Source organism: Lampris incognitus, chromosome 13 (genome assembly GCF_029633865.1).
Source record: "Lampris incognitus isolate fLamInc1 chromosome 13, fLamInc1.hap2, whole genome shotgun sequence".
In the NCBI taxonomy this organism is placed as follows: Eukaryota; Metazoa; Chordata; class Actinopteri; order Lampriformes; family Lampridae; genus Lampris; species Lampris incognitus.
In genome coordinates, this window is record NC_079223.1 from 28,737,347 (window position 1) to 28,754,846 (window position 17,500).

At 44.2% G+C, this 17,500-nt stretch overlaps 1 protein-coding gene across 1 annotated transcript in view; it reads right to left on the bottom strand.

The window, feature by feature from the left end:
• The window catches only part of meis1b (Meis homeobox 1 b), a 104,262-nt gene that overhangs the window by 28,263 nt on the left and 58,499 nt on the right, over nucleotides 1-17,500 (bottom strand). The window contains exon 9 of the mRNA XM_056291367.1: nucleotides 977-1,053. Coding sequence (XP_056147342.1) covers nucleotides 977-1,053 — 77 coding nt within the window. The remainder of the gene's footprint in view (nucleotides 1-976; nucleotides 1,054-17,500) is intronic.

Here is a 17,500-nt window from a genome sequence, read left to right on the forward strand (position 1 = left end):
TGCTAACTTAACTAGCTCGCTCAGCCGCTAGCAGCAAAGAATACCACAAATATTTGAACAAAAATGTAAATGTATATATTTATGTGAATGTAAATGTCAAAAAGGGTGTTTTGAGACTGGATGACCAATAAAATATTTTCACTGCTGGACTATTTTCCACAAATTAACACCAAGTGGTACCATGTCAGATATGCAGCAAACCTCATTAAGCAGCATTACTTAGAAACAACTCCTTAGCAATGAAGCTACAGAAAAAAAAATATTCTAAATAAATAAAATATATATACTATATATATCTGCAATACTGATGTTTTTCTTTTTTCCAACTTGAATCAAAATGTATCTGTTGAGAGAGTGCCACTGTGTAATTTTCACAATGCATTGTCATCTATGAGTAAATGAGTGATCTCTTCTTTCTTCATTTTGTTTTATTCTAGCTGGTTTTAGAGGCCAGCCAAACAAAAATGAAATTCTGCAATGGACAAAGATTGTAAAGGATATTGCAGTAATAGGTAAAAAAGGAGAGAAAAAACTCCCCTACAAATCCCAATACTTGTCAGTCAAAATATAACCCTCATAATTAGTCTCAAAGCTAGCACTTTCTCAGTAATGATTCCTGTGTAGCTCTTACATGTTTCACGATTTTATTGGATGTTTTTCAATGGTAGTTTAATTAACATGGACACTCATGTTTGCAATGAGTTAGGCTGTTGGCTTGGTATAAGTGGAAAATCACTCCAGGCCATATCTCTTTGGATGGATTGATTTGGGTGAAGATGATTTGGTAAGTGGTGTGATGGAGAGACATCCAAGTGTGTGTGTGTGTGTGTGTGAGTGTGTGTGTGTGTGTGTGTGTGTGTGTGTGTATAAAAAATAGGGGTGGAGTAGAGGCATTAATTCCAATCATTAGGAACTGAGATAGCCTGGGGGTTCAAACCCTTCAAATCGACTGCATGTGAACTCTGCAATGTCTCACCAGTTGTTCACTTGTAGGATGGTGAGGCCTGTGTCTTGAGCCAATTGTTTCTTCTGTTCTTCTGATGGGTAAGGATGCTGCAAGAGAGCAAAGAAGAAACATTTCATAAGTAAAGGTTGATCAGAAAAATAGACGACCAATGAAGCTATATGTTCTTAAATAGATTTGATTTGCCTCTTGATTTAGAGCAAGATGTGCCAGGGCATAGTGTGAAAACATAATGTTCACACACACACACACACACACACACACACACACACACACGGGATCACTCATGAGAGATAGAGAATGAGGGGTTCGCTTGCTCTGATTTGTGTGTATATATAAGTGATATATGTGTACATATAAGTGATTTTTGTGTATAATTGTCTTCGTGTGTGTCTGCATGACTCAGTATGCCTGTCTGTGCAATTGACAGTGTGCCCTTCTCAGCATGTGTGTGTGCGTGTGTGTGCGTGTTCAACCCCCTACCACAATCATTAATGGAATATGAAATCTTGTAATTAATGGCAGCCAAAAAGGCAAGCCAATTAGAAAGTTAAGTGAAGTGGAGAACCAGTGCCGGTAATTAGGCAGCCTCTTACACAAATGTATTCAAGTTGACTGCCCTACCCTCCTACTCCCCGCCCCCCTTCCAACCCTCTGCATACGTAACCAGAATCAGAGAATATGTGACATCGACGCCCTCTAAGTACAGACGAAAGCATCAAACCTCTTGTCTTTTTCACCACCGGCTGCTTGTATTTGCTTGATAACTGTGTTGGCATGTGTGTCTCTTGCGTCTGCCACTTGGCCGGGGGACTCATTCTGGCACATTCACTGAGTTGACAGTAAAGCGCTCTAGATACAGACAAGCTTCTACCTTTCATACTCTTTTTTTGAAAATGTTCCCCCTTTTTCTCCCCAATTGTATCCGTCCAATTACCCCACTCTTCCGAGCCGTCCCAGTCGCTGCTCCAGCCCCTCTGCTGACCCAGGGAGGGCTGCAGACTACCACATGCCTCCTCCGATACATGTGGATTCACCAGCTGCTTCTTTTCACCTGACAGTGAGGAGTTTCGCCAGGGGGACATAGCGCGTGACAGGCTCACCCTCTTCCCCCCAGTCCCCCCCCCCCCTCGAACAGGCACCCCCACTGACCAGAGGAGGCGCTAGTGCAGCAATCAGGACACATACCCACATCTAGCTTCCCACCCACAGACACGGCCAATTGTGTCTGTAGGGACACCCAGCCAAGCCAGAGGTAACACGGGGATTCGAACCGGCAATCCCCATGTTGGTAGGCAACGGAATAGACAGCAACGCCACCTGGACGCCACTCTGACTTTCATACTGTTGAGTTCTGACATGGGATTGTGTGGTTTTTTCTGCATTGTACAGGCAGAAAAAAAATGGACGTATAAATCTGTCTCAACAAGTCGTTTAGTCTTTAGTGTTTCTAAAGTTTGTCTATTTGATGTCTGTGAACGGAATGAGAAATGTTCATGCTTTCACAATCCACATCAAACTCAACAGAGTTCTTGAGTTACTGACATTGTTCCGATAAAACAGACTTGTCATACACCCATAAATGCAATAACAGTCTCAATGTGTTTAAAGAAAAAAAATAACACTCCAAGTCTCAATAATATAATAATGATAATAATAAGTACAACTCATTAATACACAATTAAAGGACAGATTAGCCATAATGGCTGTTGGCGAAAACACCTCCAAACTGACCTGAGGGCTGCATTTTAGAAGCATCACTGGTGCCATTACAGCCCACAGAAGCCAGCGGACAGTTTAAAATAGAGCCACCTGTTTAAATATATAAGATGCATAAATTGGATAAATGCAAACTTGGAGAGTGGGTTGATTTATTTTGGAGTGTGTATATGTGTGTGTGTGTGTGTGTGTGTGTGTGTGTGTGTGTGTGTGTGTGTGTGTGTGTGTGTGTGTGTGTGTCTGTGCAGTCGGCGGGTATCACATTTGCACAGAGCCTTGTTCAGGGTGGACAATGTGCTGTTCATAACTAGACAAGACACTGCCTGTGTTGGTCACCATAGACAGGCTGTAAAAGCAGAGGAGAGAGGGGCGGGACGGGGGAAGTACAACAGGCAAAATATGAATTGAAGATTTATATATTACATTGACAGGTATATGTCCATTTGAAGAGGGATAAAGAATCATAATTTCATTCACTATTGCTGAACTGCAAACGATGTGGTCTGAGATGGATCTTGGACTGCTACTTATCCTTTGATTGGTTTATGTCATTATTTGAATGTCTCCGCGTGCTGTTCTTTCTCAGTGTAAATCTTTGGCTTTCTTTTTCTTCACCTTCATTAACTTCAGTTTTATCTAGATGATTCAGTGATAATGCTGATGCAATAATTATGCCAGTAAAGTTTACTGAACTGGACCTGACCTGAAAAACTATACCGTTTTGCAAAACTAAGGGCTAAGTTATAAACTTCTACTATTACTAAAACTGATTTGCTTTGTTTTTCCCTTTTTACTCTAAACTGTATCCGGCCAATTACCCCACTCTTCCGAGCCACCCCGGTCGCTGCTCCACCCCCTCTGCCAATCCGGGGAGGGCTGCAGACTACCACATGCCTCCTCCGATACATGTGGAGTTGCCAGCCGCTTCTTTTCACCTGAGGGGTGATGTAGTGACGTGACCAGGGGGACATAGCACGTGGGAGGATCACGCTATTCCCCCCAGTTCTCCCTCCCCCCTGAACAGGCGCCCGACTGACCAGAGGGGGCACTAGTGAAGCGACCAGGACACATACCCACATCCAGCTCCCCACCCACAGACACGGCCAATTGTGTCTGTAGGGATGCCCGACCAAGCCGGAGGTAACACGGGGATTCGAATCAGCGATCCCCGTGGTGGTAGGCAACGGAATAGACCACTACACTACCCGGATGCCTTCTTGCTTTGTTTTTTATCAGTTGTAAGACTGAGTGTCCATCAACTCTATAAGTGCAGAGTATAACAGGCTCTCACTGAAAAGGTTAAACAGAAATGCTGACTCTTCCTTTTTTTGCTCAGTTCAACATTCGCAAAAGTTTAAACCTGAGAGCATCTTTGCAGCCCATTCAGTTACAACAATAAGGCAAAATTTGACAAGAATTCAGAACCTGAATTTGTCAAGTAAGTTCGCAACTTGGTGTGATGCATATTAAAATATATAAGCAATAGCAAGGCATCTTAAAGAAGGACAATCTAAGAATATCTCTGTTGGCAGGATCTTAGCGAAAAGTCTTCTGTATAGAATGCAACAGAAGGAAACATATGAAAACGGTGGGCCTCGACTAAAAAATATCCCCGCTTTGAGTATTGTTATGGCAAGAAACAAATAAAAAAGATCTTTAAATAGTGGTAATGAAATGAAATGCTCACCAGAACCAATAAAGGGTACAGTTTTTGTAGTGAATTTTACAGTGAATTTACAATCTGTGTAAATGGGGATTTATTCAGCTGCGCATGCTTGTCATACACCCATAAAGGCAATAATTTCAACAGAAGGGTGACAGGGCAGGGGTCATCAAAAAGCAGCAATCCCGGACCTTACAAGAGTTGGGTGCTTTGTTTCAGGACGCTTTAGCAGAGATGGGTAACCCCAACTTCCTGGTTCACTTGCTTCAAATTCCCCCAGCCACGGGCCGAGAGCACAACACTTCTGGCTAATGTGTACGGCGGCTCACAAAAGACCGCGCACTTAATCGTCAATCAGACATGCAAATACACCGAGGCGCCGCTATTTTTTTTTATTTTCCGGCACTTCGTTTTTTCTCAACTTATAATGAACAGGAATGCCTTGAATGTTGTTGCAACTCAGCGTAACGGAGAGTGAGAGAAAGACGGGGCTAGAGAGGCAGCGAGAGGGAGAGAGAGAAAGAGTGTATGAGAGAGAGCGAGAGAGATGGGCAGAGAAATGTTTTCCCTGCTCTCTTGTCCATGTGACAGGTTGTGGTGAATGGAAATGCAGGGAGGCTAATTTCATGCACTAAGTTATAATTGCACTGTCGCCACTGGCCAAATTTGAGTCCCTTTCTGTGTGTGTGTGTGTGTGTGTGTGTGTGTGTGTGTGTGTGTGTGTGTGTGTGTGTGTGTGAGAGAGCGAGAGAGACAGAGTATGAATATATCATGTCTACGCAAATTAGTGTATGTTAGTGCGCAAGTCTGTATCTTCTATTCAGAATGAGTGAGTAATCATATCAAAGTTATAATAGTGTCTGTGTATCTGTGGCGCCATCCAACCTCGTGTGTGCTTGCGTGTGTGCTTGTGTGTGCTTGTGTGTGTGTGTGTGTGTGTGTGTGTGTGTGTGTATATATTTGCTAGTATATTTGTTTTTAAATGTGAGAAAACAGCATTCCTTAGGCAAGGGCCTAGGTCATCTGATGCCATTGCGCTCAGAGCATTTAACATACACTCACGCACATAGACTGTCACCTCACCCGAGATATATTTAGCATCATGAACGACAAGTACATGTCCATATGAACAGCGTGCCTTTGACGGCCGTCAACCAAAGATGAATGAAGGGAGAGAAGAAAAAATAAAAGATCAGAGTATCCATTCTATGTGTTGCAGATCTGTGGGAACAGGAGGAACCTCGTGATAACAAACACACCCTGTTTTACTGCTCTTCTGCCCTGCACTGCCCCCTGCTCTAGCCTCTAGCCTTCCATCCAACACAGAGAGAGAGAGAGAGAGAGAGGGAGGGAGAGAGTGGAGGAGAGAGGGGGGGGAGCGAGAGAGAGGGAGAGAGAGAACGGAGGAGAGAGAGAGGGAGGGAGAGAGTGGAGGAGAGAGGGGGGGAGCGAGAGAGAGAGCAGAGGAGAGAGAGAGAGAGAGGGAGAGGGACCGACCCAGAGACAAAAAGATAAAGACAGACACACTGACAGAGACACCACAGCAGACCCAATCGTACATACATAAAATATGGGAGAAGAAAAAAAACGAGTGCTGGTTGACTCGACCGCTCTCTCACTCCGACATGCTGCGTTTTAACATTTCACGGTAACATACGCGTCTATCTGTAGGAGACGTATGCGCTAAGCCCTTCCCCGCCAGCGTGCCACGTTAAACAAGAGAGTTAGCGGGTGAGGAACACATAGTCAACGAGGGACTACATCAAATCCGTGTTGGTCCCACTCCCCCAAACTGCTAAATTAGCTCCTAGCTGTCAAAACACTGAGCTGTAGCCTCTCGTACGGCAGCAAGCCTGCCCACTTTTAATATCGTCTGAGACCAAGCCTTGTCTCTTTTAATGGCCTCTGGCTGCAGTTCAGCGGGTTGAGAGAAGAAAAAAAAACGAGAGCGGGACAGAGACACAGAGAGAGAGAGAGAGAGATAGTAACAGAGACAGAATGAAAGAGTGAGACAGTGAAGAAAGCGAGAAACTGAGAGAAAGAGACCAAGAACGACAGAGAGCCGCCTCACAGAGCAAAGCAATAACATGTTCCTTAAAAAAAAAAAAGGACAGATGGAAAGTTTTGGCGCATCCTTCCCTCCCTCCCTCCCTCCCGTCCTTCTTTCGTCCGCCTATCTTAATGATATGTCTCCTCCAAATACACAACTCCTTTCATGAGAATTTCCACCCTGCTCGCCGCACCGCGCTGTGCTCGGCCCCGCGCATGTGGAAACCAGGAGGGGGATGTGTTTTCCCATTTCTCTCCTCTCTATCTTATCGTTATGTGCGCACGTGTGTGTATACGTGTGTGTGTGTGTGTCAGCGTGTGTGTAAGCGTGTGTGTGTGTGTGTGTGTCAGCGTGTTTGAGCCACAGAACTTGTTTGTGTGTACTTGTAAGGTCATTGAATGCTGTTTATATGTGTGTGTGCGTGTGGTGTGCGCATGTGCATGTCTGCCAGTGTTTTTCGATGTTAGCGTCTTTGTGATCTGTTTTTTTTTCTACCTGCGTGTGTATATGTATGCGAGCATGTGCATGCGTGTGTGTGTGTCTATGTATATGAATGTGTGTATTAACCGTCTTTTTAAACCCACCAAGTCTGTGATTGTTTTCATGAGTAAATTCATTTGGCCTGAGTATGTTTGTGTATGCGTTTCTGCAGATGTCTTTGGTGTGTGTGTGTGTGTGTGTGTGTGTGTGTGTGTGTGTGTGTGTGTGTGTGTTGGGAGGTAACAGAGCATCAGTAACATCCCCTCCCTGTCTGACCGTCTTCCTCTTTGGCCCTGTCAGATGAGAACGAGCGAGGGATGTGGAGAGGAGGAGAGAAGAGAGGAGGGGTTGCAGAGGAAGCGAGGGAAGACATGGAGGCTGATATCTGGGGCTGCGGGGGGTTTAGCTAAGAGATAAGGGCATAAATACACGAGACCATTCTCTGCTTACGCCGTTCCCATGCCAGACCTCGGGGAGGCTCGTTCTGAACAGGGAGCAGTGTAGAAATATCCACCACGGTCACAAATTATCTGAAAATTAAAGCCCCATTTGAACTTCTTAGCCCACATCTGTTTTAATCTTGCGGATCGAAATGTTCGCCAACAGCAATTCCAAACTTGCTAACTAAAAAAAACAAACCATCGGAGCTGATGTTCACTGGTACTCTGCAACTTTTATGAGGTGTGGTGTGTGACGGTCACTGGGATGAAGCTTCTGTTTGAGAGCAAGTAACAGAGAGAGAGAGAGAGAGAGAGAGAGAGAGAGAGAGAGAGAGAGAGAGAGAGAGAGAGAGAGAGAGAGAGAGAGAGAGAGAGAGAGAGAGAGAGAGAGAGAGAGAGAGAGAGAGGGCGGCAGGACAGAGGAGACGGGAGAATAAAGGAAGTGAGACAGTCCGACATGGGAGACACACAAAAGGTGAGCCACAGGTGGAGAGGCGGAGAGGTTGAGATAGAGTTGGAGAAGGAAAAAAAAAAAACAGAAAAGGCTAGATTTTTTTTGGCCTATCACTCCTTTGTCAAAGCGGCTCCAGTACACTGGGAGGGGAGGATTATTTCAATTTTTTTTTTTTTTTGGAAATATGTTTAGGGGAGGACTATTTCATTAAGTTATTTAATCTTGCTGCTTTTCCCTTTTTCCTTCAGATTGTCTCAGCTCCCCTTCACCCCCGTCACCTCGCTTCTGCAGCAAAGCCCATTCTCTCTCTCTCTCTCTCTCTCTCTCTCTCTCTCTCTCTCTCTCTCTCTCTCTCTCTCTCTCTCTCTCTCTCTCTCTCTCTCTCTCTCTCTCTCACACACACACACACACACGCACACACACACACAGCCCTGAGTTTAGTTACTTGTTCAGGGTGTTGCCCTAAGTAACTACAATTTGAAGAAAAAACAAACAAAAAAACAAAAACTTCCACCTGCTGCTGAAGTGAAATGAAATCTCACACATGTCACATGACAGTAAGTTCAAGCAACCAATGAGAAGCAGAGAAATAGTTAAGTTAAGTGAAGTGGGGTTTTCTTTTCTTTTTCTTTTTCTTTTTGCATGGTAGAGTGGTAAGCTTCACCTGCGTGGGTCTCTTGGCTCTCATAGCAGGTTCAAACACACAGCTGGCTCCATATGACACAAGTATGATTCATAGTCAAACCAGCATATCTCTGTGTTAAAGGAGCATTGTGCTGAGCTAACATGCTAGTACACATTCATACATAATAGCTCGTATGCAGGCTTGCTGACCCGAGTATGGAGGAGGCCATATTTTGTATGGATATGTTTCCCTTAATGTTCCCTTGGAAACCAAGCTGCCAGTTAGGAATGCCTGACAACTAATCCAGGGGCAGTTTTGGCCAGGAGGGCATCACAGTATCATACCAAGCACTCTCTCCCTCACTCCTCTCGCTCTCCCACACACACATGCATGCACCCCCCCCCCACACACACACACACTAACGCACACAATTTACTGGAAATGTAGCTTGTAGTTTTACTCGTGCCAGAACTGTATGAGACCAACATGCTACCAAAAATTGCCCAGACCTCCAGAGCTTGCACGGACTTTAAAACAAGCTGTTCAAACTTTAAGCTTATTGTCTGTCATACAAGTCAAGCATCCAATTTCAGAATTTCTGGCTCATTTGGTAGGAGTTCCAGCCTGTGTGTGTGTGTGTGTGTGTGTGTGTGTGTGTGTGTGTGTGTGTGTGTGTGTGTGTGTGTGTGTGTGTGTGTGCGTGCGTGCGTGCGTGCGTGCATGCGTGTGTGTGTGTGTGTGTGTGTGTGTGTGTGTGTGTGTGTATATGCGCGTGTGTTTTCATGCTGCGCTTTGAGGGTTACGCCATTTCAAATTCCTCTCTGTGTAGGTGGCATCGACTGACATCCCTTTGACTTCATTAGGGAGCAGGGACCCAACAACAAAGCTGGCGTCGGAGCGGAGGGGAGAGGGTGGGATTACAGAACTAAAGAAACGAGAGTCGGCGAACAAAACAACAATAACAATAAAAAAAAGAAAAAGGGAACGCACCCCTAACTCAATTTCCTCTGATTCAGGCAAAACAACAAAACAGAGCAAAAACAGATCTTAAGCGAGACTCAAAATGAACCAGCTGCGAGCTGAGGGTTTGAGAGTGCCCCGTGTGAAGCCTGTACAAAATAAACCCATAACCCTATCATAGTGCTGAAAAACGCAAGCCCCCCCCATCAACCCCCCCTCAAAAAAATCCCAAAAAACAAAACCAGTGAAACAGTTTTTACAGCATTCAACTGTCAATGGGGGTTATGAAGTCCACAACAAGCTACGCTAGACAAAGCTTGTCACATGAATAATTCACCACTGCCTCTTTTTTTTTCTTGCAAAAGCCCCAACATACACGCTTAGAATGGTGAACATTACCCTACATCTCCTCATAAACACTATTTTGGTCATCAAACTCTCCATCGCTTTCCTCGAGATAAAGGAGTTGACAAAACAAACCAAAACAGATGTTCTTGGGTTTCCCGTTCATTAATGAGCGTCTTCCCTCTCAAAAACACAGCTTTTGTTAGTTTAGGGAAGCTGAACAGCACTTTTGCCTATAGGGAAACGGATAAATCCAGTTAGCTGGTGAGGCAAAGGGTGTAAAGTGTGTCATAAAGCGTTGATTACAAAGTGGATTGGACAATGTAACAACTTCTGTAGTATGATAATTGATGATTAGCTTCATTCTGACAAAGTCTCAGAGGGCACAAGCTATTGTGCACGGCAGCGGCCAACATCATTGCCCTATCGGTTGTGATATGCTACATTAGGTGTGTGCTTTTTAGCAAGGTGTGTCTGGACCGCTTCTGTGGGTCCAGGAGATTATAGCGCCTATGCACATAGATACCAAGTTTGGTGTCCTAACTGCTAAAGTAGCGCATTGTTGGGCTTAGTACAGCATGTAAAGGGTAAACTCTATTCATACTTTTAATATGCAGTAAAAACTGGTCTGCTCTTTGTTGTGGGTGAATTCTCTACAGACCCTTCCATCTGAAAGAAAAGGCACTAACTTGATAACCCAGATGACAATAACATACTCAACCCACAAATAGCTGGATTGGATAATTAAGTAAAAGATGCTGCCTGTGAAGATGGGCAACTTATATGACAGCATAGCTAATGTCCTCTAGTATCCACTCACAGGTTAGTGGCCAGATCAAGACATGAATTATGACACCAGGCTTGTTGGCTGAACTGGCTTCTGTGTGAGTGCTCGTTCTAGATGAGGGCACATTGACTTTTATATCATATCCCGTACACTTGTTTGTTTGGTGCTTTAAAGTAATGTATTGTTGAGCTCAGTACAGAACATAAAAAGACATGGCTTGATAACACCGCTTAAGTGCAGTAAAAACTATGCTGTATTGTGTATTATCTGAATTGTCCCTTTGCTCTTCCTAAGATTGAGGGCGTGCCTCATTAGTGCTCCCTATTCCAGCACAGAGGAAGCTAAATTTATTAAGGGGGCCGTTTGTTGCATAACACCTGCTGCTGCGCTTCGCTCAGTGCAATAAAGGGAAGGAGGGGGGCTAACATGCTAGCTAGCGCTAGCGGTAAGCACTGTTCGCTGGACTGAGGCTGATGAGCTGGGGCTAATTCAGGGGGTGATTATGTAGTTTGCTGGCCCACTAAACCTCTTTAAGCCCGTAATTACCACCTATTTGAGTGAGGGGAGCAACTCCAAAGCAATTGGTGCTCACACCGCGAGCCGCAGCATACAGTGGCCACAGCTGGAGGTTGGCTGCCCCAAGGCTGTGTGGGTTGGAGGGGGTGTGTAAATGAGGAGCGGGGGGAGGGCAGCAAAGACATCCCACCAGGTAACATAGGAAACTGTGGGAGGGCAGAAGGATGCCCCCTGGAGCTCAAGCAAGCTAGCTCCGGGCTACATCTTTAAGAGCTAAAATTGTAGAGTAAAACACAAATGTTTCCTAGCCACACAGGGGCAATAATTTTTACTTAGAACTTATTGTTATTGTTATTGGAAAAGGAGCAACAGGCTAGAAAAGCGGTGCACAATACTACCTTAAGATAGCCCTGGGTTTGATACCTGCCCTTTTGATGTGGATTTTGAATTCTTTCCCTCCTTTTGAAATGTTCCCATAGGGTTTTTTTCCATAGAGTCCAAACACATGTATGTTAGTTGAACTGGTGACTCTAAATTTGCCAAAGGTGTGACAGCCTGTGTGTTTGTGCGTGGCCCTTGCAGCAGCCTTTCAAGGTTTCCTCCCTTCCTCTTGTCCAAAGCATACTGGGCTAGGCTCCAGCCCCCTATGGCCCTGATGTTGGGTAAAGAATGTATGGAAGGGTATTGAAGAATACTCATCAGCTAATTAAAGACCTCCTCCTGACCACACGAAACCATTGGACTAAACTGCACTTTGTAATAAGAAAGGGGGTGGATTATGGTATTGAGGAGCAGAGCTAACAGCTTTTTTTTTTAGACTCAATGCCCCTGACATACAAGAGGGAATCAAATTCTCAGATTGCACCTGGACCAAGAGGGAATCCATTTCATCTCACTTGACTTTCAAGGAAATTCGACTTTACGTAATGCCACTGAAATCCGATCCCACTGAGGAAGCAATTTGGGGACCAGAGAACATTCTAATAACCCTAGCGATATTATTATGTTATTATCATAATTACCCTTTTGCCCCCAACGTTTTAATTAGAAACTCACCGCTGGCCCCCTGGGTAGGGGGAAGGTTGGGACGGGAACCTGGGTTGGGGGGGACATGCTGAAACTAGGTAAAGGTATTTCACAATTGCTCCCTTATGCTCCTTCAAGTGGCAAGTAAAAAAGAGGGATGGAGGACACAGAGGTCTCTCTCTCTCTCTCTCTCTTTTACAAACTCTTTTTCCTGCCTCCTCCTCTTCCTGTTTTCTTCTTGACATCTCTGTCACTCCAGGTACACCTGCACCCCTCCCTCGCTCTTTTAGTCCTCTCTTGCTCTCTCTCGCCCATTTTGGCTCTGTCCATCTCTTCATTATCTGCTTTGCTTAGCATGTTTAACTGTCTTTTTTCTCCTCCCCTTTCGCTCATTTTTTCTCTCTCTTTCCACTTTATTCCCGTTTACTTATTGTTATTGTTATCTCAACCTCCTCACCCACCCACCTCCCTTCACCCCGTCTCAATATTTCCATCTCTCTCTCTCTCTCTCTCTCTCTCTCTCTCTCTCTCTCTCTCTCTCTCTCTCTCTCTCTCTCTCTCTCTCTCTCTCTCTCTCTCTCTGACCCTCTCGCCATCTGAGCAGCGGTGGGCCTTCTCCATCAGTGCACCGCTTTTACAAATCAATGACTTAATCTGTCGTAACAAACAAGTGAGCAGCACCCTCAGCCCCGCTCAGCTCACCTAACACACACCCACTCCCTCAAACCCTCAGCCATCGAGCCATCGCTGTATGCCACAATGACAGACAGGGAAGGAGGGAGAGAGAGAAAGAAAGAGGAGGTGAGAGCGAGAGGCATAGGGAATGAGTGCAGTCAAAAGAGGGAGAGAGAGCGTAACCAAGGAAAGATAGGAACAGGAAACAGAAATTGCAGATGATGGAGGGCAAGAGAGGGGAGAAGAGTAAGGATGAAGAGACAACACCAAACAAGAGCGTGAGAGAGTTACCAACCTAAGGACAAAAGTGCAATAAGACAATCCAAGATAGGTGGTGATAAAATATACAATAGGAGAACACGGATGATCCAAGTGAGGAAGAGGATGGGAAAGAAAAGGAATGAAAACTGTAAGGTGAAGAAGAGGGACAAATGACGTGTGTGTGTGTGTGTGTGTGTGTGTGTGTGTGTGTGTGTGTGTGTGTGTGTGTGTGTGTGTGTGTGTGTGTGTGTTCCCTATTGTTACTCCTCTCCCAGCCCTTAGCTGTGTCCGACTCCTCCACCATGAGTTATTGCCTGTCTGCATTCACCACCTGGTTCACTAGCTATGATTTCACTCAGTCCACTGCACGCATGCACGCACGCACACACACACACACAGATGGGCTTACATACACTACACACATACACAAACCCTTACAAATACACACATACATACATCTTGACATATACACTTAATATGCAAGCAGGGGCACACATACACACAAGTGCATCGACATGGACATGTACATACATACAAACACAAGCTATTCGAAGCAACTCACACACACACACACACACACACACACACACACACACACACACACACACACACACCTGTCCGCTCTATTCCATGGGGGCTTCTTGGATCAGCTGGCACAGTGTATGTACCAGCAGCACATCCAGTTATGCCCAGGGCACCCATGCCAACTGCCTCTGGCACCATCACTCCCAATAAACTCCATTAAAATAAAACTACCTCTATTCTAGAAAGATAGTTCCTATGACATAATTGTATTCAAGATTAAAATACAGTTGATATTTGATATAAAGGCGATATTTCATTTATAAATTCAACACTATGGTCAACCTCTGTCCTGTTCTCTGACATAGCGTGCAGGTAAGAGCATCCATGCCACAATGACATCATAGTTAAGGCTGTGAATAGTGGAGGGCAGTGCAGCTGTATATTTGTGGAAAATGGAGTGAGAGTGAGAGAGAGGGGGGGAGTTAAAAAGGGGGGGGGCAGAGGGCATGCATAAAAGACAGCAAACCCTAACATGTTTTCCTGAAGAAAGAAGTGTTTGTCTCAAAGCAGACAGAGAGTGAGTAGGAGAGAAAAAGGAGAGTAAGTGTGAAAAAGACAGACAGGAAAAGAGGAAGGGGAGAGAAAGAGAATGAGAAACAAAGAGATAGCAAGGAAGACAGCGGAAAAGCACAAAAAAGGAAAAAGAATGACAGGGAGAAAAACAGAAAGACACGGGGAGAAAATGAGGGGAATTGGGAAAGAGAGGAAAAAAACAGGAGAGAGCAAGGAGAAAGAGAAAAGGAACACAAAACAAAGGGAGAAGGGGATAAAAGAGAGAGCAAGGGAGGGGAAACCAGAGACAGACAGAGCGAGAGAAAGGAGCAGAGCAGAGCTCACAGGGCTCACGCATGGGCGGGAATACAAGTGGGAAGAACTGAATTGATAAATTAGTTCAGCCAACGTGCAAACTGATTACCACAACGGCAGCGCCATAGAATTCATCAGGCACACACAGGGGGAGAGATACATAGGCATGCACACACACACACACACACACACACACACACACACACGAGTCCTGACAAAAGAGACATGACACTGAGAAAATAGTAAGGCACACACGCATTACACATATGCATATGCATTTGCACATGCACATTTACCGCTCTCTCTCTCTCTCTCGCTCTCTCTCTTTCTCTCTCTCTCTCTCACACACATACACACACACACACACACACACACACACACACACACACACACGCACACACACACACACACAAAATGTATCTAGGGCAGTCTAGGCTGCAGCTGCTGAAAGTAAAAGGTATTGAGCTGCTGACTCCAGCCATAAAAAAAAAATCCCACAATCCTCTCGGTCACCAAACAGAGCCTAATGGCTAATGGCTAACAGCTAGCACTAATGTGATTTCGCACTTAGCGGTGTGAATATTTCACTACTTGAACCAAATTATGCTACACATAATAACCAGCCCATAACAGCCTACTTCATGCTGTTTCTTTAAATTCTGATTCAAAGTGCAAAGGTTTAATTTCAGTGTAAAGGTTAGATCTGAGGAGTTTCTTTTCAAAACTATTTATATTCTAGATCGAATACACATCTTACCTATTGTTAAGACACTAAACAGCTAGCACATCTAAGAAGTCAGTGGAAGCATTCCATAAAGCTGACCAGATACTCATAATATTTCCCTCGTCTACTCTCTGAATGTCAGCTCTGACACACACACTCCAATAAATACCCAGCAACGGGGGACTAAAACCCAATATGAGAGCTGACACCCAACCCACAGTAAGTGTGTGTGGTATGTATGTGTAAATGTGTGTAATCATGCCATTTTCAAGGTTGATTTTTTTTCTCTCGATAGAATTTGTTCCTCAATAAGTGTGAATAATGTATTGTCGAGAGTTACTACACACCGATTTGTTCCTCTATTTGTTCCTTGCCTATTGCACACTATGCAGAGATACTTATCACTCACTAATCCGTTACTTTCTTGCCAACTTTCTTATTTCAATAGATAATTGATGGTATTTACATATTCTTTTTCCCCCCTTTTTTCTCCCCAATTGTACTTGGCCAATTACCCCCACTCTTCCGAGCCGTCCCAGTCGCTGCTCCACCCCCTCTGCCAATCTGGAGAGGGCTGCAGACTACCACATGCCTCCTCTGATACATGTGGAGTCGCCAGCCGCTTCTTTTCACCTGACAGTGAGGAGTTTCACCAGGGGGACGTAGCGCATGGGAGGATCATGCTATTCCCCCCAGTTCCCCCTCCCCCCCGAACAGGTGCCCACGACCGACCAGAGGAGGCGCTAGTGCAGCGACCAGGACACATACCCACATCCGGCTTCCCAGCCACAGACACGGCCAATTGTGTCTGTAGGGACACCCGACCAAGCCGGAGGTAACACAGGGACTGGATCCGGCGAGCCCCATATTGGTAGGCAACGGAATAGACTGCTACACTACCCGGACACCCCTAAATATTCTTTTATAGATATTTGAGAATGAACTATCATATTTCCTGAACTACAAGTCACACAAGCGTATAAGTCGCACTCAGCAAAAAACGCATTGTAGTGAAAGAAAAAAAAAGTTGCTTCGGTGTGTAAGTCGCATTTATATGGTCGAACAGTATTTTCAATTGAGACACAAGATTAAACAGTGCCATCTAGTGGCCTGCAGTGTATGGTTGGGGTTAGGGTTACTGCAGCGTATTTGTCCAGCAAAAGTACATTGTATAAATCCCTTTAGAATATAAATCGCAGGACCAGCCAGGCGAGTAAAAAACAGCACCTTATAGTCCGGGACATACAGTTTGTTTTCTACTTTAGAATGCTGTGTTGCTGTCTTCTGAGCTATTTAGGTTGAGTATCTTGTCAATTCAAATATGCAGCATGTACAAACTTATTTAGCTAATAACATAGGACTTGCACATGATGTGTGTGTGTGTGTGTGTGTGTGTGTGTGTGTGTGTGTGTGTGTGTGTGTGTGTGTGTGTGTGTGTGTGTGTGTGTGTGTGTGTGTGTGTGAGTGTGTGGGGCGTAGGGTTGGGTAGTAGCAGGTTACATGTAATCGGGATTACGTAATCAGATTACAAAAATAAGTAACTATAATCAAACCAGATTACATTTGAAAAATGTGTAATTAGATTATAGTTGCATTGTCAAGGATTGCTTGATTACATTTTTGATTACGTCTTTAAAATAAAGCAGTTTTAAATTATAAAAAAAAAATTTCATGATAACCAATGCTTTTATTAACTCAAGAAAAGCGTGTCTGACATACGGACTGCCTTCTACAAGTGCTCCACTTTTTGGAAGTGATGGGCAAAACAGTTCTTTTCAGTGCACTGAATCATTAGAATCAGTTCATTAAAAAGATTCGTTCACTGATTTGTTCAGTGCTTGGCAGAACTCCAACTGCGTAGTCCCAATCACTGAACTGAAACCCAGCCTAACATTCAGTTCGGCTCCCTAAATAGTGAACTGAGAATGGTCATTCATGGAGGATAAGCCAGTGAGCTGAGAATTTAGTTGGATAAAGATGTCATTTGCAAACTGAAAGCTGCTATAACAAAGTCCTACCCTATTATGTACAACATGTATATTTTCACGACACCTAATTATTAAATTAAATATTTGGTAGTCCTTCCTACTTAGAGATGTTAAGACGTAAGGGGGGGGGGGTCTTGAGCAACTGTCTATCACCTGTAGTTTGTGCCATTATGGTTTTTGTAAGGGTAATTTGATTTGACCAACTGTAAATGTTGAATATGCAAAATGCATTTTATTTACATTGAAAACATTTTGGGCAAAAAGAATATTTGTGGAACTGAAATTTTTGTGGCTGCCTCCATTTTTTAGTATAAGATGCAAAATGTTCAGGGTTTGATTTTAAAGTAATCCAAAAATATTCGGATTAGATTACATTTTGTAATCCAACGGATGACGTTACTAATTAAATAAATTGCCTTGTTATTTGTATT